General features: G+C 41.4%; 1 protein-coding gene across 2 annotated transcripts in view; it reads left to right on the top strand.

Annotated features, from left to right (window-relative positions):
- Positions 1–23,282, top strand: part of ZNF451 (zinc finger protein 451) — a 50,184-nt gene that overhangs the window by 13,338 nt on the left and 13,564 nt on the right. For both annotated transcript variants that reach the window (XM_068411003.1, XM_068410940.1), the window contains exons 5-13: positions 1,751–1,862; positions 2,484–2,640; positions 3,946–4,072; positions 6,140–6,293; positions 8,310–8,457; positions 9,014–10,665; positions 11,769–11,903; positions 18,244–18,374; positions 19,334–19,520. In XM_068411003.1, the coding sequence (XP_068267104.1) occupies positions 1,751–1,862; positions 2,484–2,640; positions 3,946–4,072; positions 6,140–6,293; positions 8,310–8,457; positions 9,014–10,665; positions 11,769–11,903; positions 18,244–18,374; positions 19,334–19,520 (2,803 nt within the window). The remainder of the gene's footprint in view (positions 1–1,750; positions 1,863–2,483; positions 2,641–3,945; positions 4,073–6,139; positions 6,294–8,309; positions 8,458–9,013; positions 10,666–11,768; positions 11,904–18,243; positions 18,375–19,333; positions 19,521–23,282) is intronic.

Below are 23,282 nucleotides of genomic sequence, written 5' to 3'. Positions count from 1 at the left end.
GGGAAGAGTGGTTAGAAAGCGGCCCGGTGGAAAGAGACCTGGGGGTGCTGATCGACAGCCGGCTAAACATGAGGCAGCAGTGTGCCCAGGTGGCCAAGAAGGCCAATGGCATCCTGGCCTCTATTAGGAAGAGTGTAGCCAGCCGGTCTAGGGAAGTGATCGTCCCTCTGTACTCGGCACTGGTGAGGCTGCATCTTGAGTACTGTGCTCAGTTCTGGGCCCCGCACTTCAAGAAAGATGTTGAGGTGTTGGAGCGAGTCCAGACGAGGGCGACCAAGCTGGTGAAGGGTCTGGAGGGTCTGACCTATGAGGAATGGCTGAGGGAGCTGGGGTTGTTTAGCCTGGAGAAGAGGAGGCTCAGAGGTGACCCTTATTGCAGTCTACAACTACCTGAAGGGAGGTTGTAGTGAAGTGGGAGTCGGCCTCTTCTCCCGGGCAACTAGCGATAGGACAAGAGGACACAGCCTCAAGCTTTGCCAGGGGAGGTTCAGGTTGGACATTAGGAAGAATTTCTTTTCAGAAAGGGTCATTAGACATTGGAATGGGCTGCCCAGGGAGGTGGTGGAGTCACCATCTCTGGATGTGTTTAAGAAAAGACTGGACATGGCACTTAGTGCCATGGTCTAGTCGACAGGGTGGTGTCAGGGCAACGGTTGGACTTGATGATCCCTGAGGTCTCTTCCAACCTGGTTGATTCTGTGATTCTGTGCTTCTGTGAATTGTATTGTGCAGCCATTTGAAAAACATGGATTTTTTAATTTTTATTAGAAACTGGGAGGTGCAGTCAATAGGCTTAAGGGTAGGGCTGCTATCAGCGGGACTTGGGCAGGTTGAAGGAATGGGCTTATAAGAACATCATGAAATTCAACAGGGACAAATGTAAATCCAGTATTTGTGGAACATGATGACTTTCGAGCCTGATTTTCTGAACACTGTTAATGGCTTTTAAAGTCACATAATTGTACTATAGTTACAGCTTGTTGTAGTCTGCAGTAGACTATGCAGCTGTAATACAACAGAGTAAAACGCTGTTAGATACAGTCCAAGGTAGCTTTGAAGTCCAGAGGCCTACATCCCTCTCCTGTCTCCTCCACTTAGAATCTGGCAATCTGTTAATGTTTCCACATAGAGTTTTTCAACTGTAAAGAGTCAGAGATAGCTATGTAGCTTTTAAAGTAGTCTGAGAATGAAGGCTAAAAAATCCTTTTGTTAATGATGAATATTTTCATTCTGGGCGGCTCCTCACTCCTCATCAGGTAATGCAATCTGCAGAATTAAAATTACTCTTTAAAGTGAAACTGCCATATATTTTTTTGCCTCAGCAGTAGAACAAATTGACTCCTTGGTTTCAATAACCATATTGTGTTGCCTTTTTCTACAAAAAAATTTCATTATTATTTGCTTCTTTTTATAATCTTAAGAATCTTCTTGGTTATGTACATGCTTCAGAAAGTTCAGTAGGTGCAGTAAAAGTAAATTGATCTAAGCTGTGGCTTTTCTTTTGGGCACAAAAATGAGTATTTTTGTTTTGTTTTGTTTTGCTGTTACGTTGCATCTTTATTGTGTTATATAGAAGTCAGTCAAGTTGTAAGATTTCCGCCCACCCTCTTAAGCTTTTGGGTTTTTTTTCCTTAGATTTTGAGAGACCCACATGTAAGTTTTGGTATACATACTTAATCTTGAATTACTTCCCCACCCCGACCCCCACCCCCAATTTGATCGCCACCTTGCCTGTTGTTTTCCATTTCAGGAGAAAGTGGATTCCCAATGTGCTCACGGGTTGCAAGAACTAGAATTTATTCGGGAACACAGTGACACAGAAGCTGCAAGATTATGTGTGGACCAGTGGTTAAAAATGCCAGGTAAGAAGAGGAAACTAAGTTTCAGTGATACGTTTTCCAAGTCCTGCATTGCAGAATAGGACCTCTGCTAATTGAGCAGTACTGACATTGAGCTTGCAGGTGCCTCTTCTGCATAACTAGATCTTACAATATTAACTTTGCTAGAGTGTGGCATTTGAAAGTTCTTATACACTCATTTCCATAAAAGCTATTATTCTAAAGTTTTGCTGCTTAGAAAATTTAATATAGAAAGTCTAAAAACCACTAAGGCAGTGTTAACTACTTTTATAAGCAAAGTTTCTGGAAGGAAAAATATTACTGTTGAACTGTGGTTCAGGAAAATGTCTACATAAGTAAGTATAACTTCAGGAAGTTCAATCAATGTAAAATATTGCCCAGAGGACCTGGAGGAAAGCTGTCAAAGTGTTTGAAAAGTAATCCTACTGAGGATCAAAGAGAGAGATTCTTCAACTGGAAGAGCAGACTTACTGTAGTAGGATTGCATTACAGTGCATTGTTAGCATGCTTTTAAGAATCAATATAACTTGATTTTTTTTAAATGCTCTAGGGCTTCTGTGTTATTTTGTTATCTTAAGCCTCTATAATTCAGATTCTTGTTAAGTGCTTTGTTTTATAACACAGGTCTCAAACCAGACACCGTTAACAGTGGAAGAAGGGGTATTTATAAGAGGGCAGGTCAGACGCGAGCAATGGGACAGAGCAATCCCATGCCCTGTCCTGTGATGCATTGCAACAGAGAGTTTGACAATGGACATCTTCTCATAGGTCACCTTCAAAGGTAAGGACATAGTGCAAGAGCTCAGTGCAAGAAATCACAATGAAAGAATATGCTCGAACTTAGGACATCAGCGTCAAGTCTACAGAATTCCATTTGGAGAGCAGATTAGTATGTTATGGATTTTATATGGATGATGTGATGAACTTTCTGGTTGGTCTTTTTTTTGGGGGTGTTGTTTGGGGAATTTTTCCTTCGGAATTGATTTCTTCCTTTTGTTGAGTATTTTTTAATATCTGTTTTTCTGCGAAACAAGATTTCTGTTCTCCAGTTCTGTTATTTCTTCATTCAAACTTGAAAAAGAGCGAAAGGCTCATGTATACAACTTGATGGCAAGATAAGAATTGCCCCTAATGAACGGAAAGAGGAACAAGAGCCATAGGCCAGACATCTGTTCATAGGTGATTATTGTCAGTCAGCATTTACTGTGTCTGGGGTCGGTTCCAGCCTATACTGCCTTTTGACTAGTGAATGTGTCATGGGGAAGATGGTAAGGAGAGAAGCTGAGGGGAGCATTGTGGCTTAACCCCAGGAGGCATCTCAGCCCCACACAGCTGCTCACTCACTCACACCTGTGGGATGAGGAAGAGAAGTGAGAAAACTCTGGGCTGAGATAAAAAAAGTTTAATAAGGAAAGCAAAAGCTGTGCACTCAAGCAAAGCAAAGTAAGGAATTCCCATCGGTGGGCAGGGTTTTATCACACAGAACGGTTACTTGGGAAGACAAATGCCATCACTCTGAATATCCCCTCCTCCTCCTCCTTCACCCAGCTTTTATTGCTGAGCATGGTGTCATGTGCTATGGGGTATCCCTCTGGTCAGTTAGGGTCAGCTGTCCCAGCTCTGTCCCCTCCTAGCCTCTTGCCTACCGCCAGGCTACTCGCTGGTGGGGCAGTCTGAAAAACAGAGAAGGCCTTGACACTGTGAAAGCACTGCTCAGCAACAGCTAAAACATCCCAGTGCTATCAACACTGTTGTTCATAAATCCAAAACAAAGCACGGTACAAGCTGCTACGAAGAAAATTAACTCCATCTCAGCCAGAACTAGTGCAGGGAGGTAAAAATAAATAAATTTTTAAAATCCCTCTGTAGGAAATGGAGGCTTTATTCCTCTGCAAAGTGGTCATTATAACACGTAAGCTGCAGGGAGAATCCTCTGTACAGGATACTTCAACTGATACAGTTAATGATAAGTGAAGTGAGGAATTTTTTTTTGTCCAACAGGTTCAAAGACATAATTTTTCCCATTGAAAAAAACATTTTGACTATTCAGAGAAGAGTAGTTTGTTAATTATTTCTTCCTCTCCAGGTTTGATCATTCTCCTTGTGACCCAACAGTCACATTACATGGACCCCCAAATAATGCTGTTGCCTGTGTGATATGCTGCAAAAGATTTTCAACCTCTCAGCAGTACAGTGACCATCTTTTATCTAAGGCAAGATCATAAGGATAAGTAACTCGCCTGACTGAACGTAGTAGAGGGTTTTCAAGACGTATAATTACGCACTGATTTTTTTTTTCCTTTTAACCTTCTTTATCTCCCCTCCCTTCTTTTAGTCTTTCAAAATAGTTTTTCTTATTCTGCTGGGTTTCAAACACCTGGTATATACTGACAGTACTCCCATTAGATCTGACCATTAGGTTGTACTTTTGAGAGGACTGTAGCTCTGTCTTCAATGTCTTGTCCCTCTATTGGTGCTGTCAAAAGATATTCCCTTTTTCTGCATCTCCGAAACTATGAAAGATAAAGGCAAGAAGTTAGGCTGAAATAAGTGACAGTGAAGAGAAGCAGCAGAAAGGAGATGGGGAAAAAGAGGCAACAGAATGAGATAAGAAACATGGGTGATTCAGATGCAACTGTTTCTACTCTGTTTCCAGTCTCTGTTGATAGACGTATTTGCCGCTGCTCGTTAGTTAACTTACAGAAGGGAAAAGGATAATCTAGCATTTGAGTTTTGATCTGAATATAAGTTAATCATATTTGCTTTTTTGGTTGTTGTTCCTCCCTACCTTCACTCTTTTAACTTCTTTTTTTTTTGGTAATGCTCTGTCTCTTTCCCTTTTGTTCGTAACTTACCACTGTAAAACCTCAGTTCACTGAGAGATGCTGAGGTGTTATCTTCAGGGTGCGTGGTTTTATTTAAAGAGTCTGGTGCTGAATTGGGTAATGGATAGCAGTTTCAAAGTTTAGTGTTTTAGTAACAAATATTGTTATGTACCTACCTAGTCTCCAGAAGCTGTGTTAAATTCAGGGGAAGTTTTAGATACTCTGAAAATCGGACTACTTTTAGCTAGTAGTAGTAACTCCTGATGCATAGTCATATCTGACAAGCTTCAAAGATTGCATCATAGTTTGTCCCTGCTCTATTTTTCCATTGCTTCCAAGTTGTGTGCCTGTGGTGTGCCCAGGGGTATTAGCAGGAGATACAGACAAGTTTGATGAAAGGGAGTGACTCTTGCAGCAGGCAAGAAGATGGGATTATTTTGATGTAGAAGGATGGGGAGATAGTCCTAAACAAAGCTGTGGAAGAAAGCATATTCTCGTGGGCGCTGGCCATCCCTGGGACTGACACTCTTAATGGAGATCTGTTTTCCCTGAGTGGCCTCGCTTAATGTGCAGCCACTCAGCCAGCCCACTCCAATCTTCCTTGTTGCTATCAACTACCTTAATTTGGGCCAGGTGATCTACCCATTGATTCCATTTCATGATGTGGGTCTCATTCCTTCCATGGCCCTTTACCCAACCCACCTATCATGTTTATAGTCTTTCTCGATGGTTTAATTCCTAACTCATCAGCTTGTTGCTTATTTAAAACACTAATCTGGGCTCCCATATCAATTAAAACTCTAAACTTACTCGCTTTGGGCCCACAGGGATATGTGTATAAGGTTCCTTGTCAGCAGACAAAGCAGAAGCATGTCATGAAGATTCTTTGAGTGACCTAAGAAAGGAGTAAGCAAGAATGTCAGAAGCAAAATCAAAGGATTTTTGCCCTGAAGGCAGAGATCTGAAGTTAATGTAGAAGGCAAAGGGGGTAGAAGGAGTTGACTTTGATAAAAGTCACGGGCCTGCTCTGAGGAGCAGCGTTTTGAGAAGCTGGAGATCAGCAAGATGAGGGAAGAACTGACATGAGGAAAAACAGCTGCTTTAGTGACAGAAGGAGCTTTTTCTGAGAGCCTGGGTAAAGGGACTAGCTAAGAATTGATGGAGCCTGTAGTTCCTGAGGAAGGTGGTTGCTTCCAGTGGTGCAAGGGAATGGAAAAGTTGCCGGTGTAATAAGGGAGAGTAGCTGAGTTTGACAGTGGCAGTTTGGCCAGTCCCTTGTGTCTGATGAGCTGAAGTGCACAGGGGTAGGCTGTAGATAAACATAGATGTGGTAGCTGAAAACCTAAAAGTGAAAATATTACCACGGAAGGGAGAGAGGAATGGAAGGCCATGAGGAGAACTGGGACTGGTTTCTTGACTTAATATTTTTCCTAACTAGATAATTTTCTCCTCCAGCTAAATGAAAATGACGGACATAAAAAGGATCTCCCTCCACAGCATATTCCATGTTTTGCATGCCCGAACTGCTTCCTCCTTTTCACCAAAAGAGATGAATGCTTGCAGCATATGTCAAGAAAAAACCACTTCCTCCAGGTTTCTAAACTGAATGGTATGTTGCTACTAGGTGTACTGCTTTTTCATTCCTTCTGGTAATTGATCCTTATGATATGAAGCGACTTACATTTTTCTGCTGTGTGAAAAAGCTAAGGTTTTTAAGTTTGTTTTTAAGGAATTGTTATTTTTCTTTTAAGGTCTTAAATGTGATACAGTTCTGTAAGAGGAGATGCTTTGAAATTCGTATTTATGTAGAAACGATTCCTCCATTGCAGCTGCTGTAATGAGAAGCAGACTTTCCTTTATCTCCATGCTGTCAGGTCTCTCATATAAGCTTCTCATCCTCCGGTGACTCTGTGCAACCACTGTCCTAAATGAGTTTACATTTAGCATGTTGATGGGAACTTGGACCAAAACACATAAATTTCTTTTTCAATTCAAGTCAGACTGTCTGTAATGTTCCTTCCCCTTACTGTACTGTCTGAGTCTGCTGGGGCTATTTTTCTTGTTGGTGTCCTTGGCATTCCTTGTGGAAAAGACCTGAGAAAATTTCTTCTCCTTATAATTGCAAATTTAGCCTGCTTAGCTGGAACAGTGCTGCTGGTCTGATGCCTTGCGCTGGCTGCATTGCTACTGAAGGCTAAAATACTGGTTATGTTGTGAGCTGGTAACATCTTGAGCCATACTTACTAGATTCAACAGAAGATACCTGATAGTGGTCTTGAAAACGGGGTTAATGACCGTCATAGCTGTACTGACTTTTTAGCTTTGACAAGCAATGGGCGTTAAAGCATTTACTTTAACGCTAGGTAAATGGCTGAGACAGATGAGATGGAATTGTCTTCTTATTCAAGAAGCTGCCATATTTTAGATAGCATAGCTTTCAGGATAAGCCTACATGGTCAAAAGGATTGGTATAGTTATTTCTCATCTTTATAACTATACCTTCTACTTCTGCCCCTCCCCAGGGCGGCTGCAGGAAGTGTACAGTAAAGACAGGCTTTGAAGGAATCTTCCTGCAGGTTGAGTCAGCACTGTGGTCTTCATGGAAGTGACGTATCAGCCGCACAGTTCTGAGTTCTTTTATGTATTGTAAATCTAATGTACTTTTAGTCTCAAATAGGTGATTAATTCTGAATGTGCTGACTGTAGTTGCCTTTAAAATCATGCCATAGGTTTTAAAAAAAGATTACTGGTGAGCTATTGCTTTGAAAAGATTAAAAGCACAAAACAGTGTTTTCTTCTTTAGAGATGGATAGCGCTTAGCTCAGAACAAAAAAAGGAAGTGCTCCATTTTTTCCTTTACATTGGTAGGTCTTCATGATTAATATTATCAGCATGGTCTGTAAGAACTGTCAGTGAAGTTAGTTGAAAGGTATAACCTGAAATTACTGCTTGCTGGTCATCACATCTTACTAAACAGAAAATTAAAAGAGAATTTGCCTCCGAAGATTAACAGCGATATACGGTTCATAAGCCATTTCCCACTCTCTTTTCAACAGAAAATTTTTTTATCCTGCTGGTATCTGGAGTTAGACATGGAGTATGTACTCGGAACAACAGAAAGTCCTGCACCTAGTAATTTAAGGAGAATTAACATTGAGGATAGGGAAAGAGAGAGAGATGGTCAGCATATGTGGGAACTTGTTAAATGAATTGCATACTTCTTTCTTTTTTAAACACACTATGGCTTTAAACAAAAGTATATGTAGTGAAGACTAGACAGATGGTCATAGATGGAGGGGAAGAAGGTTAATAAGAACCTTTCTAAGAGAGGTATCTGACCTGACCTTGTAGAAGGAGGAAAAGGGAAGTAGAGTCAGTCACCGAGTATGAGAAAGCAAGATGCAAACAGATTCACATACGAGATTGTTACAGAAGTTTAAAAAATTAATGCAATTTTACTTAAAGTTTCCATTGCACAATTACTGTGACTCAGCTGACACATGGTAACTTGCTTTCTGAACCCTGTGACAAACAAGTACAATTGTAACTGTGTCATCTGAGAGCTGAAATATTATGAAAGAACTCTTTAACGTGCGGTTGCGCTTTCTGCCATTCCATATTATAGATGAAATGAAGGCTGACCTTCCTCTACCTTTCCCATCCTATGCAAAGAACCTTCTGATATCTCTGTGCAAAGAGGTCCCCTTCCAGGTGAAGTGTGTATCCTGCTACCAGATACTGCGCTCGCATATGGAATTAACGGCTCATTTCAGGTTTGTGAGAGACAGCTGTCTTCATAATGTGAATATCCATAGATCAATAACAAGTAGGCAGATGTGTTCTTAGAGGTGCTAGTGGATTTCAGGGCATCTAGGACCATCTGAATGTTAACTTCCTGAGTAAACTATCAAAAAACGGCCCACTTTCCATGTCTCTTACCCTGCCTTACCCCACACAATCCACTGCAGAATGCTGATGGATGTCTGTATCCTTTCTGTTATTTTCTATAACAGAACAACAGAACTTAGTCACTGTTCCACTGTTTCTAAGTTGGCAGCGTTTGATTTCTAAAGTGTACTGAGTCAGCAACATAAGCATCAATGTAAGTGCTAGTTTTGGAAATTAGCACCTAATTCTCTTTAAAGTGCAGAGACTAGGTAGGCATTGCATGTTTTTGCTGACAAGCTAATAGGTGAGTTAAAGTATACAGAGGACACTATTGCCACGCACTAATTGCTGTAGCTGCTAGGTAATATTTCAAAGGACATCTGAAAGTTTAAAAATGTTTCAGGTTATATCATAACCTCCTTATTTTTTAATCCATTCTAGAACACGTTGTCATAACTCTGGGCCCGTGGCACTGTCAAAGAAGAGCATCTCCCAAGTTGCAGAGATATTTAAAACAAAAGGTCACTGTGAGAACTGCGATAAACTGTTTGCTGATAAGAATCAGATCATCCAGCATAAGCAAACCACTCAACATAAAATTAAAGTTCTTACTACAATGGAAGAGTCCATCTTGATGTTCTGTCATATCAACGGAAAAAATAAAAATCAGTCTCATTTGTGCCATATTGTGGATCGGTCAAGACCACTGCTTAAAAGACATTTGACTTCGAATGAGTCTACCAGTGAAAGGGAGTCTACTCCTTCAAAATGGAAGAGTGATTTAAAAGATATAAATGAAGATGATGGAGCAAACCAAAGTCAACGTAGTGCTTGCAAAGTAAAAGCCTGGTTTTGTGAATGCCTTCAAAAGTTTTTTACAGAAGAGTCAGTAGAAAAGCACATTTTATCAGCAAATAGGATCTGTCACAAGTGTGCTGTGTGTGGAAAGCTTGCTGAAAATTCAAGCATTATCCGCCTGCATATGAGTCGATTCCATGGGGGAGCACACTTGACTGATTTTCTTCTCTGGTGCAGAGCGTGCTCTGTAGATCTCAGGGAAGAGGATATTATGGGGCACGTGACTGAATTTCATGGTGGACATAGTTACTATTATGAGCAAGAAGCTCTAGAAGATGAACCTATGCCATCCGCTTCTGATGCAGCGTACGTTTCTGCAGGTGAAAGGAAAGACTGCATTCCTAGTCCTATGGAACTGTCCCCTGAAAAAAGTCCTGTTCTGGGAAAATGGCAATGCCGCATTTGTGAGGAGATGTTTGAATCTGAAGAGAGTGTTAAACAACATTGCATGTCCTTAGAAAGCCATGCATTTCACAGATACTGCTGTGGCGTATGCAGAAATCACTTTCGGAAAGTAGGAACGCTCCAGCGACACTTCCAAGAGCATCATAACCAGGAGGTACAGACTAAATACTTCTGTGGCCTTTGTGGTAATCTCTTCTTTGACACAGAAGGAGAATTTCTAATGCATTATAAGGAGATTCATAGCATGGACTATGCATTTGTGCCTGAGCAGATGGAAGTATCAATAAAAAAAGAAGAGGATTTCCTCCCAGTAGAAAAAGGAGACCGTTTAACCTGTGGTTGCCGGACAACTTATGTCTCCAGAATAAACAGGAGGAATGATTATGTGAATTGTCAGAAAGCCATGCTGCAGAAAGGAAACCTACGGTTTCGATGCTGCGTCTGTTCTGCAACTGCACAGAATTTTGACGATTTGAACAGTCATCTCAGCAGTCACACGTCAGTGAAACATAAGCATGAAATATATGTTGTTAGATGTGCTGCGTGCAACAGAAACTTCGACGATCTTCAGAGCGCACATCAGCACTATCACGTGAAACACTGCTTCTTGCAGAAACCTGATCTATCAAGTCTTGCATCAGAATCAGAAAATACAGTATTCAAGTTCACAGCAAGCGGGGCTTGTGTGGACAAAAAACGTCACAAGCCAAAATTTCAAGCATCTCCATCCAAGACTCAGAAAAGACCACAGTCGTCTCTGCTGGAGGGACCAATACAAGCAAAGAAAGCAAAAAAGGAGAACTCAGCACTGTCTGAAGAACCTGGTGAAGGTTTGTAGAATTTTTTTTTAACATTAGAAAAATATTGTTGTCTTAAACACACTCTGTTTCAATGTCAGTACAAGTATGTAGCGTACCATTTGCCTACATCCAGTCTATAAATCAGCTCAGAATGTTATTTCTCAAAGCTGCATTTTGAATTCTCGGTATTTGAGTTTCCAGAACTCGGACTCAATTTATTGCTACATGCCGTATACATGAAGCCTTCAAAAAACAAAAGGTAGGCAGATGTGAGAACCCTGGGACAGAAACATTTAATTTTCAAATTAGTTGGAAGCATAATTTGGTGTTAGAAGGAAGAGGACAATCAAGGACCCCAAATGGCAATCTAACTCCTAGATATGTAAAAGTGGTCTATGACACACATACATTCAAGAGAAACTGGCTTTCTTTGTATGTATAAATATCTATGAACCTGGTAGTGCTTTCTGTGTAGACAGTCCTATTATAACACCATCTTCTCAGTTTCCTTTAGCTTGCCAAAAAATAATTTCAGCTGAGAATTTATATTCTCAGTATGTATTAGGGTTTTTTTGCCTTGAGCATGCACATATTTTTTTTTTAAGTTCATGTCACTTCTAAGAATGACATCAAGAATGCTGAAGATGTACCTTGAGTTCAAAAGTTGGGAGTGTTTTTAATTATGGTGTCATCGTGCTTTTTATTAAAAGGTTGATGTTTATGTTAGATATACAGTAAAAAGTATGTGTCTAAACATTTTAAGTGCTTTTATGCATGTAAGCAATTAATTGTCACAGAGACTTGCCATAGTAGGGGGTGCACAGCTGAATATTAAATGGACTATTAAAACATCTCAGTGGAGGACAACAGCTTTCTGTGCCTACCACAAAACTCTCCAGCTCTACACCACTGTATAGCTAGATTCTAATTTCTTCTGTCTGATTTGTGCGTTACTAAATGCTACTTCAGTTGATTTAAAAACAATGCAGTCGCCAAATAGGGTCATGTATTGTAACTTTTAGCTTATAGAACAGTTGAATATGTGAACTTTCAAAAGCATATCTAAGTTGATGTATGTTGGTTGACCAGAAAGGCAGGTGAATTTTAAATGCGTCCTTTTTATCCCACTGAAGATGGTGAACTTCCTGATCTTGACTACCTGAGTACCATGACTCACATTGTGCTGGTGGATCTGGACAACTGGGGAAGCTTGTTCATGCAGCTGCCAGCTAACCTGAACCAAGGGACATTTATCTGGGGCTTTCAAGGTAAAAAGTAGTTGAAGGAAATAGGAAGATAACAAGTGTGCACAAATATTGAGCAGAGATTCTTTGAATCGGAGAGAATGAAGAACAGGAGCAAGCAGCCACTAGGGCTTCTTAAGTCACAGCGTCAGGCACCATGTAACAGAAATGTTCTTGACCTTTTCTCACGCAGTCTTAACCTCCTCTGTTCTTATTATTCCTTGTAAAATATTGTTCCAGAATTGCTAAACGGTTTAGGAGTCTTTCGGGCTTTCCTGCTGAACTTACTTAGGCTGTATCATACTAGGTTTTCATAATTATCAGGACAGCTATAATACGCAGAGATTGTTTTCTTTCTAACTCCCACGTCCATGTCATAATGTTATTTTTCTTTTTAGTTCCAAAAGGCATGATTTTACCTTCTTGTACTTGAATTTTGTTCTGTCTCTGGCTTGCTCCTTAAGGATGTCTCTGGTCATCCTGTACATCAATAGGTGTATCTCACATCTGGAAGATACCAGTAGTGGTACAAGGTGTTTGATGGAACTCACATTGTTATGGGTTTGTAAGAAAACTTTTTGTGAAGTCTACCAATAGCATCCCTTTAACTTGATACTTTTCCTTACCTGACTATTCTTGAACCAGCTTCTTGTCCACCTCATGCTTTTCCTACGGGTTTTCTTTGTATCTGCCTTTATCATTATTTTGCCTGTGGTACACTGACTACTTCAGTAAAGTCTAAATAACAGATAGTTTCAAAATATTTATTGCCTAAAATATAGGCATCATCTTAACAGACTTGCAGGCATTGTCAGGTGTGTTTTACACTTCGTAAACACCATTGCAGTGATAGAGGAGCTGATGAGGAGAGGTGCCATGCTGGACCTTGTTCTCACCAACAGGGAGGGGCTGGTGGGGGACGTGAAGCTCAGGGGCAGCCTTGGCTGCAGCGACCATGAAATGGTAGAGTTCAAGATCCATAGGGCAGCAAGGAGGGCATGCAGCCAGCTCACCACCCTGGATTTCAGGAGAGCAGACTTTGACCTCTTCAGGGACCTGCCTGGGAAAGTCCCTTGGGATAAAGCCCTGGAGGGAAGAGGGGCCCAAGAAAGCTGGTTAGTATTCAAGGACCACCTCCTCCAGGCTCAGGAGCGATGCATCCCAACAAAGAGGAAGGCAGGCAAAAAAGCCAGCAGACCTGCATGGATGAACAAGGAGCTTCTCAGACACAAGAAGGAAACCTACAGAGGGTGGAAGCAAGGGCAGGTAGCCTGGGAGGAATACAGGGAAATTGTCTGAGAAGCCAGGGACCAGGTTAGGAAAGCTAAAGCCCTGATAGAATTAAATCTGGCCAGGGATGTCAAGGACAGCAAGAAATGCTTCTATAGGTGTGTCAGTGATAAAAGGAAGACTAGGGAAAATGTGGGCCCTCTCCGGAAGGAAACGGGAGACCTGGTTACCCAAGATATGGAGAAAGCTGAGGTACTCAACGACTTTTTTGCCTCAGTCTTCACCAGCAGGAGCTCTAGCCTCACCACCGAAGTCGCAGAAGGCAGAGGCAGGGACTGGAAGGATGAAGAACTGCCCACTGTAGGAGAAGATCAGCTTCGAGACCATCTAAGGAACCTGAAGGTGCACAAGTCCATGGGTCCTGAGGGAACTGGCGGATGAAGTTGCTAAGCCGCTATCCATCATTTTTGAGAAGTCGTGGCAGTCTGGTGAAGTTCCCACCGACTGGAAAAGGGGAAACATAACCCCCATCTTCAAGAAGGGGAAAAAGGAAGACCTGGGGAACTACAGGCCAGTCAGTCTCACCTCCGTGCCTGGCAAGATCATGGAGCAGATCCTCCTGGAAACTATACTGAGGCACATGGAAATCAAGGAGGTGATTGGTGACAGTCAACATGGCTTCACCAAGGGCAAATCATGTCTGACAAATTTGGTGGCCTTCTACGACGGGGTTACAGCACTGGTGGATAGGGGAAGAGCAACTGATGTCATCTACCTGGACTTGTGCAAAGCATTTGATGCTGTCCCGCATGACATCCTTGTCTCTAAATTGGAGAGACATGGACTTGACTGATGGACCACTCGGTGGATAAAGAACTGGCTGGATGGTCACACTCAGAGTTATGGTCAACGGCTCGATGTCCAAGTGGACACCAGTGATGAGTGGCGTTCCTCAGGGGTCGGTGTTGGGACCGGTCCTGTTTAACATCTTTGTCAGTGACATGGACAGTGGGATTGAGTGCACCCTCAGCAAGTTTGCCGATGACACCAAGCTGTGCGGTGTGGTCGACACGCTGGAGGGAAGTAATACCATCCAGAGGGACCTTGACAGGCTTGAGAGCTGGGCCTTTGCAAACCGCGTGAAGTTCAACAAGGCCAAGTGCAAGGTCCTGCGTGTGGGTTGGGGCAATCCCAAGCACAAACACAGGCTGGGCGGAGAATGGATCGAGAGCAGCCCTGAGGAGAAGGTCTTGGGGGTGATGGTTGATGAGAAGCTCAACATGAGCCAGCAATGTGCGCTTGCAGCCCAGAAGGCCAGTCGTATCCTGGGCTGCATCAAAAGAAGCGTGGCCAGCAGGTCGAGGGAGGTGATTCTGCCCCTTTACTCCGCTCTCGTGAGACGCCACCTGGAGTACTGCATTCAGCTCTGGGGCCCCCAACATAGGAAGGACATGGAGATGTTGGAGCGAGTCCAGAGGAGGGCCACGAAGATGATCAGAGGTCTGGAGCACCTCTCCTATGAAGACAGGCTGCGAGTTGGGGCTGTTCAGCCTGGAGAAGAGAAGGCTCCGGGGAGACCTCATAGCAGCTTTCCAGTACCTGAAGGGGGCCTACAGGAAAGCGGGAGAGGGGCTTTTTACAAGGGCATGTAGTGACAGGACGAGGGGGAATGGTTTTAAACTGAAAGAGGGTAGATTTAGATTAGATATTAGGAAGAAATTCTTGACTGTGAGGGTGGTGAGACACTGGAACAGGTTGCCCAGAGAAGTTGTGGCTGCCCCCTCGCTGGCAGTGTTCAAGGCCAGGTTGGATGAGGCTTTGAGCAACCTGGTCTAGAGGAAAGGTGTTCCTGCCTGTGGCAGAGGGGTTGGAACTAGATGATCTTTAAGGTCCCTTCCAACCCAAACCACTCTTATGATTCTATGATTGCACTGCAATACATCTTCACTTAATGTTCTTGATTATCTTTTCCTTTAAAAGATAATCAAGAACATCCTGAAAGCTGAGAGTTTTCATGCTGCTGAGGTTGGACAGAGAGGCCTGCTGATGCTTGAGTCACTTTTTTTTTTCCTCTTAGAAACAGGTATTCCAGTTAGCTGATGAAGGCAGAGCAAGTATTTCTGTTAGTGTAAAGTGTAAGTTCTTCAAACAGTTAGCTGTGCTCCTGGACTTGTAGTGTGATGTCTGGTTGTCGGGAGTTCTGGGGACCAATCCTCTGGTCTTCTCTGTTAAAGCAGGTTATGCTCCTGAGTTTTGTGTTCTGCTCCAGCATTACTCCTGTATCCTTACCTGTATTGTCATTAACTAGCCTTTGGCCTCTCCATACAGTAACAGTATTCTTGCGCACACACACAAAGCCACAGAAAATACAGATTTTTGAGGATTTAGATTATACCTAATCATCCTGGATTTCTGTTTCATCTTTGCTGCCTGACTGCTCCGTTTATTTATATTCTCTTTTCTGTATGTCTGAACAACCTGTTTGTTCTTACTATCTTCTGTGAGGCTTTGCCCAGCTTGACTTCTGGTCAAATTTCACTTCACCTCTGCACTCCTTGACTTCTAAGGCTATTGTGATTCGGGGTTTGGTCATGGCTTTTAATTGCTGAAGGTTTGTTGTTTATTTCTATAGTTATTTTTTCTTTTTTCTACAGATAAAAATAAGAAACTATTAGGAGTCTGACTTGAAGAAATGTCAGGCCTGTTTGGCATCTAAAGTCCAGAGCTACTCTGTCTGGGTTTTATAAAGAATTATTTAAGAAAACATAATTTTTCACAGTTATGTCAAACTTTCCCCACTTGAATTCAGACACTTGCTTTCAGTCGTACTTTGTTATTCTATTTAATTTAATCAAAACTGGTTTGTAATTAATTGACCCACGCTTGTTTGTTACGACAAGGTCTTCTGTGCTGTTACTATTATTTTCCAAGGTTAAGTGCCCTGTTTTGATTCAGTAAGAAAAAACTGATTGAGCCCAGGAATGTATGAACTGTATTATTGTCAGAAATGTCTCTTCTCTGACATACCTAAGAAAGAGAAATAATCCACAGTACAGTCTTAGTGTTACTAATCTGTTGTTAGGAACCTCTGTTAATATGATAATCTTACCCAAAGGTACCTGTGTGCTAGTTAAGACGCCGTGCTCAGGGATGTTCCAAACATGGGTGCCTGATGGTGCGGCGCAGCCCAGCCCACGTCAGTGTCACTCAATTTCTGGCTTCCCACACGGGGCTGCTGCATGCAGGCTGCCTCGTGGGAACGGCCCCTGGAGCACTCGAACTGAAAAACCCACGGCAAGGAGTTAATGGTGATTAAAATCGGCCGTATTCACATCAGAGAACACTTTAGCAGTTTCGTAGTGTCAACTGTCTTGTTACAGAGCCTGGAACACTAAGATTCCCAGGCACATCTGGATTTATTGTTGTGGGTGCCCTCTCAGACTAATGGTTTACGGAGTTATTTGATGCATGCTATTCTTGTTGGTTTAGCCTGTGAAAATAGAGCGACATCCCTGTCGCTTCAGATTTTTTTTCTACATTTCCCAAACAACATTTCTGATTTTCTTGTATTACTTTCCTGTGACACTTTTGCATTATTTCTGTTACTCCCATTGCTAATAGAGCCTTAGCTTTGCTTTGAGTTCCTCCATTGTATTGCCCAGCCTCTGTATTGTTTCTGTTTTCAGATACTCAGTTGTCCTTGACCCATTTGTGGTCTAGCTTCACCAGAGTAAATCCAGTTCTGTCATTGTTTTCGCCTGTCCTGGTCAAATATTTATGTTGTACATTTATGCAGCCAAAAGCCAGGGTTGGTGGTTACAAGTCTTTCCCAAATAGCAGTGACCAAGGCTGTCACAACAGATGAGATCAACTTGCCAATACCATTTTTCTCATGGACAGATACCCCTAAATTGTTTCTGTGTAGTCTGTTACTAAATCTTTGAGCTTTGAGATCATTTTTGATATCCTCTTATAGCCATCAGGCTGAAATGGGGGGAAAAAAAAGCCAAGAATCCCCAGGAGAAATCTACTGAAGATTGCTTCTACTTCTTTGTCAGACTGGGAGTAGGCAAGTTGGAATAAACAACCCTCTGTAGCCTGTTTATTTGAGCCTTAGTTTCACATGTCCTCACATGAAGTGCTCTTGGTGATTGCTGTCACTTTCCATTCAAAATCCTTTCTTACATCCAGCCACTCTGTCATGTGGCAGATAAAGCAACATTTTTTCATCCCCATTGCAGACCCATTCTTTCTTAGCAATTGGGAATGTCATTAAACTCTTATTCACTCCCTTCAAATTGTCCTTCCATTTGCTTTTCTTTTTATGTTGTTGTAGTAACTGCATGCTTCCTGTTTTTCCCTCTCTTCCTGAGAGACTTGCTGCTCCTTTCCTTTCCCTTGCAACCTGTTTCAGACTGGTACTCTTTTTATCTGTAGCAGGCCTGTTACTCAGCTCGTCTCTATTATCCCAACTATTTTCTCAGCTGGTAACTATATGTTTTAAAATACTGTAGAGAAAATTCCTGCACTTCTTTTTTCCCCAGTTGTACCCTCGTTTTGCTTATCCCTGACTGCATCCAAATGTTTGTCAGGACTCTGGCGTTGGTTTCAGCTGTTGCTTTAGTTCGTGGATCTTCTTTTTAAAGAGTTCTGACATTGGATGTGTCAGGCAGTTATAGAGTGTGTTGGAAATAATCTTGGGCATTACATTAGTACAGGATTCCCTAAGAGAAGCATTTCTGTTACTTGTACTGCGTTCCCAGAGCTCCTCTTCTTCTGCCCATTAACCCTAACTGTGCTTAAAACTGGAAAAAAATACTTGTGTCTAAACGCACATGATTTCTAGAAGATAAGTTTTTCAGGATTAGAAGAAAAATTCATACAAAATTGAATGAAAGGGTTTGTGTAGGATCAGGCTAGCTACTTTTTCCTTTTTTGCTTTCTAGCCCAAGAACAAGGGTTCTTTCAAGATTTTGGTTATATATTCATTTTAGCTTTCATGTTGATCAAAATAAATTTTGTCTTTAAAGCCAGATTTATCTTTGCTTTTGCCTTCTTGTGTTCTTAGTTCATGGTGGCATTTCTGTTTTGTTTGTTTTGGTTTGGTTTTTGTTTGTTTTTCTTCACTCTTTAGGAGGATACAGCACCTGGAAGCCTCCAGTGCAGTGCAAAATTTACAATTATCTTAAGAGGATTGGATGTTTCTTTCTTCATCCATGTTGCAGTACCAGAAGAGAAGCAGCAGACCTTGCTCTCTGTGTTCATGTAAGTTAGTGCATGCTTTGTTTATTGTTGTGTTTCTGTACCCAGAGAAGAGTGGCAGATGATATCTGCCATTGATGTTAAGTACCAATTACAGATGAGATTCTTAGATTCTCTTCACGTGACTTGTGCGTCCACTAAAAAGAATGATAAACCTGTCACTGAACTGAGTGGAGGCAGCCTGTTGAGAAGTGATTTATGTTTGTTTCTTTTTCTTTCTGTGGGAAAAAAAAAGTTAGCCAAAATAGGACATCAGTCTGTTGTGGAGGGCAAGGGGGCTGGTTAAGGAATAAAGAATAAAACATTACAGTTCTTACAGTTTCTGTTTCAGAGAGGAAGGTAACTCCTGCTTTTCTCTCCAAGTAGCCCAAATCTAGAGCCATCTTTAAGCTGGAGTTGTATGGGTCCCAGTTTCAGAGACCCTGTTGGGCTGACAAAGAGCAGTGTCTCTGTTCAATAGACCTAGGGCTTTGGCTGGGTTGGGAGAGGTGCAAGTGAAGGACAGGAATCTGGGATGCCACGGGGATTCATGTTCTTAATATAGTGCTTCATCAGTTAGAGAAAACTACTTGAGAATGTAATTATCTAATCTAAGCCTGTCTTGCAACAGTGTTTGTATGTTACATTACACTTTAAATTATTCTTAAAATGTTCTGCACAGGTGACTTGTTTTATGTGGAGATGGTTCTGGAATGCTGCTTTTTAGGAATTCATTCCACGTTCCATCTGTACTGTTCTGGTAGCCATTTTCTGTATCTATTGTCATATGTATAGAATAAATGAAGTGTCAGACTGTCAAAATAATACCTTTCACAGTGGTATAATCTGCATCGAACCATAAAAGCAGAAGTAAGTTGCTGTAGAAGACTTTCCTGTGAAGACCTGACTTACAAAAAGCCAGCCAAACCCCACGAGATAAAAACATGATCTCAGTTCAACACTTGTCGTTTGTTTCCATACAGGCTGGTCGTCTGGATGAGCACCTGCCCAAGCAAATTCCTTTCACTGTACTTTCTGGAGACAAAAGCTTCCTGGAACTGCAAACTCAATTTAGGATGACCCAGCGGTCAGTCTGCATCCTAAATCCTCACCACATTGAAGGAGACATGATGTGTGCCTTGCTAAACAGCATTTCAGATACCACAAAAGGTAGAAAGTAAATATTAAACATAATCTTTCCAGTAAACAGACAGTTCTTTCCAATAAAAGAATTGAAACACTTGTGCTGGTAACACAAGCTCTTGCTTGATGTTTCTTGTATTGTACTGGTATTTCAATGAAATATAGATCAGAAAATCAATTTGCTTGGGGCGAGATTTGAAACTAGACTTAATTAAGCATTTTTATTTAACATAACAAACTCTGTCCTCCCTGTATTCTTTGTTACAGCAGGGGACAAACTATTGTTTTGGTCTGTTTAGAGCACTCTCGTGCATATTGGTCAATTTGTACTCAAATTTGCTTTGCTTGATTTGTTCTGGGTCTAAAACAAATACATGACCCTGCTAAAGCATCATTATTTCCCAAAATATCTCTGCCTGTTTTAACTCTGATTATCCTCCTCGCCACTTCCACTTGGTATTTGTCTTCATTGCCACATGGCTCTCACATCTGCTTGGAGGAAAAATATCAATGAAAGCTTTTAAGTTCTCTAGAATGCCGTATTCTAATTAATGACACACTACAATGATCACACTGTTTTTATATAGGATAATCAAAGAGGTTTGAGCCAGCTCATTTTCATGCAAAGTATATGGGAGCTGGGATGAGTTTTAATACTTCTCAGTATTTTAAAATATCTTGAAGTAGAGTTTTCCTAGAAGACCTGACATTTCTCTGTAGACACGTAATTGCCTTTCTTGGCTTCCTGCTGTGGTTTTGGGGGCTTGCAAATTGAGTGCACGTTACAGAAAGTTGTTTCTGAACTAGCCCTAAACTGTGTTCAGGAAAACACAGTATTAGTCTGGATGCAGGTGTATGAGAGCTATCACATGGTGCTGCTGTTCTACCAAGAAGATTAAGCGGAGTGCTAGCACTGAATGGTGAGTTGGCATCGATCTATTAAAGGGAAAAAGAAAGATAGGATAATTAAATGGTTTCCTGAAAAAAATTATCTGTGGTGAGCTGGAATTGTTTTCTGTGCTTCTGATACAGAAAAGGTGCTTGTAGAGTTTTCTGGCCACCGCAGGCATTTGCTGGTCTAGATTTTTCAGCTGGATTATGGAGATGTGATTCCCAGTCAGAAGCAGCCATACCAGCAAAATTTCTTGGCGTAGTTAATTACAGAACTGTCATTTTCACTAGTGCAGTTCATTTTGCATAAGGGGGAAGATGACTTTTCTCCACAGCTATCCATAAAGCTACATATTGAATCATTGCATTCCTACTACAAATGTTTTCTTTGTAGAGCGTATTGAAAACCCTATATTGATAGATCTCTTCTAATGTAATTGTAGCTGTATATTAATGTGGGATGTTGTTTTTGCTTTGGGAGCTTTGCGTATTTTTGGGAGGAAGAGCTGGAAGAGAGCTGTAGCTTGCAAGCAGTCAATTTAAGTCAATTTAGCTGTAGGGTCTTCCTTTCTTGTACAGTTTGTTGTGTGGCTTAATGATACGAGATGAGGAGAGGAGAATGACTGTTCTGCTACGTAAGGGTATTCTAGCTCCCTGCCTGGGTAGTTTTGCTAGTATAGCTTTATTCACCGGGGTGTACTGGCTCAGAGGTGGTGACTTTGATCTAACCATTTTCTGTGTATGAATTATACTCCAGTGTTTTTTTATATCGGTCTTGCTTTCAGAGGTTTCCTAATTAACCCTTCTTTCAATGTCCTTTAGTATGTTAATATTTAATTTCCTATTATGATGATGGACACTATTGAGAGGCCCCAAACCTTAACTTGCTGGTTGGCTGGTCGTTGTGCATCCCGCTTAAGTTATGCATGTGGTCGTTATGAAAAAAAAACAAAACAAAAAACAAAACAAAAAAAACCCACCAAAAAACAAAACCCCTTTGAGCAGGAAAGTGATGGAATTGTGCATGAGTCCTCTGGCTGTCGGCATTCCCTGACAAACTTGTAAGGAGCAGAATTGTCTTGAGCCATCCTTGTCCCTTTCTCCAGTCAGTGTCAGCAGGGGGAGACCCAGAGAGTGAGAGGTGCCTTTGTCTACTGTTACTGTTTCCTGTATTAAAACAAGACATTAGAGAATTCAGTTTTCATAATAGGCCTATGTTCGCCGCATAGTGAGATGATGTCATTACCAAGAATATATGAAGTTTTTTTAGAAAAGATAAGGCCATCGCAGAATACACACTTTGCTGTGTGGCTCAGCAGCATCAGCAAGCATTTGCAAGTCATAGTGTGGCAAGACCAGTATCGGAGGGCTGAGATGGAAAGTCGTGCAATGCATCATAGGCTGGTACAACCTGTTGTCTTGTTACAGAAATGCAGCTGAATATAAGGAAATATAAACAAGAATTGCTTGCTTTGACTTTCTCAAGCATAGGGCTATTGTTCTGGAGGGAGAAGTAAGTGAGAAACAGTTACCACAGAGAATGGTGTTGAAAAATAAAAGACAGTTGTTGGTATTGGATGAGCTTCAGAATGAAAAAGCTGTTTCCCCGAATCACCTTCACAGAGCTATCATTAGCTTGTGAGCAGCTGGATTGTGTTTGGGCGGTGGCAATCTGACAGTTGCACCTTGTGACCATTTTACCATGTCAGCAGAACTGCTGTGGGAACTGTGGTACATGCATTCATTTTAGAAATAGATAAATAAAAAGTTCCTGCATGTGTTGCAATAGGATGTCAACTGTATGTTACCTTAGGAGACCATTGGTTGTAGTGGATGCATGAATTTCCTTTGAGGTATGAAAAGACTAGGCAAGACATTTATTCTTACTTGTTCTCTTCTGCTGCTAAACCTGAGTTCATAAATACAGAAGGATTTTTTTTCTTCTATGCCGAAGGTACAACACATGATGGGAGATTGATGCATGTTAATGGAGTGGTTTGAGAAGGGTAGAAGAGAAGAGTTTTCAATGTCTCCCTTTGTAATTCCTTTGCAAAGAAAAGTTTGAGGCACGCAGAAAAACACCATCGTTCCCTTGTCTGTGTTTTGACACTTGATATGTAGTCATGACAGTACTGCTACAGCTTATACTTTTAATGAGTGCTGGACAATGTTGAGGGCAAAGCTAATGGTAGATTAGGGGTCATCATACCCACCCTGACAATGACAGGAATGACACAACTTCTTGGTTGACAAAAGTGGGTTTTGTGTAAGCTGATGGCTTTAGCTTAACTGTATTTCTCACAGTCATAGTCAAATGACATCCTTTATTGACTGAGCTCTTAAGTAAACCAGACTTTTTTTAATAATAAGAGGACCAAATTTTTGGAGTATTTCTTCACCTTTCCTTTAAAAAGCCAGGCTGTCTCATGAGACTGTCAAAATCAATGGCGTAGTGATGTACTACATTATCTGCCAAATAGCCACTCACCTCTTTCACTGACCCATAAGGTTCATTTCCACTGTGTTCAAGTGGAGTTGTCAGCCTGCATCTCCAATCTGCTGCTATTGCCTGAAGTGTTTAAATACTTCTGAATGCAGCTTCTATGAGAGTTTCTATTTGGAAGAGCAGGATTTCAGTTCATTTTGATGAATGCTGCTAAGCTTCCTAGCTCCCACGATCCCAAAGAGCTTTTGGTTTACATACAGCCAACAAAAGTATTTAAGAGGAGTTAATAGTTAATTTACAGACAACATTGAGAACAATTGCTTGCCTTCTCAGTAGTCAAGTTTTTGTGGGTGTTGAGGTCCAGTACGAATACCACATCTGACCCCAGTCTCTGCTTTTTCCAAACCTTAAGTTAACACAGACTGCAAGTGACTAAAGATAGGCCACAGCCT

Source organism: Nyctibius grandis, chromosome 1, assembly GCF_013368605.1.
Source record: "Nyctibius grandis isolate bNycGra1 chromosome 1, bNycGra1.pri, whole genome shotgun sequence".
Classification (NCBI taxonomy): domain Eukaryota; kingdom Metazoa; phylum Chordata; class Aves; order Nyctibiiformes; family Nyctibiidae; genus Nyctibius; species Nyctibius grandis.
This window is presented reverse-complemented; position numbering and strand designations above follow the sequence as displayed.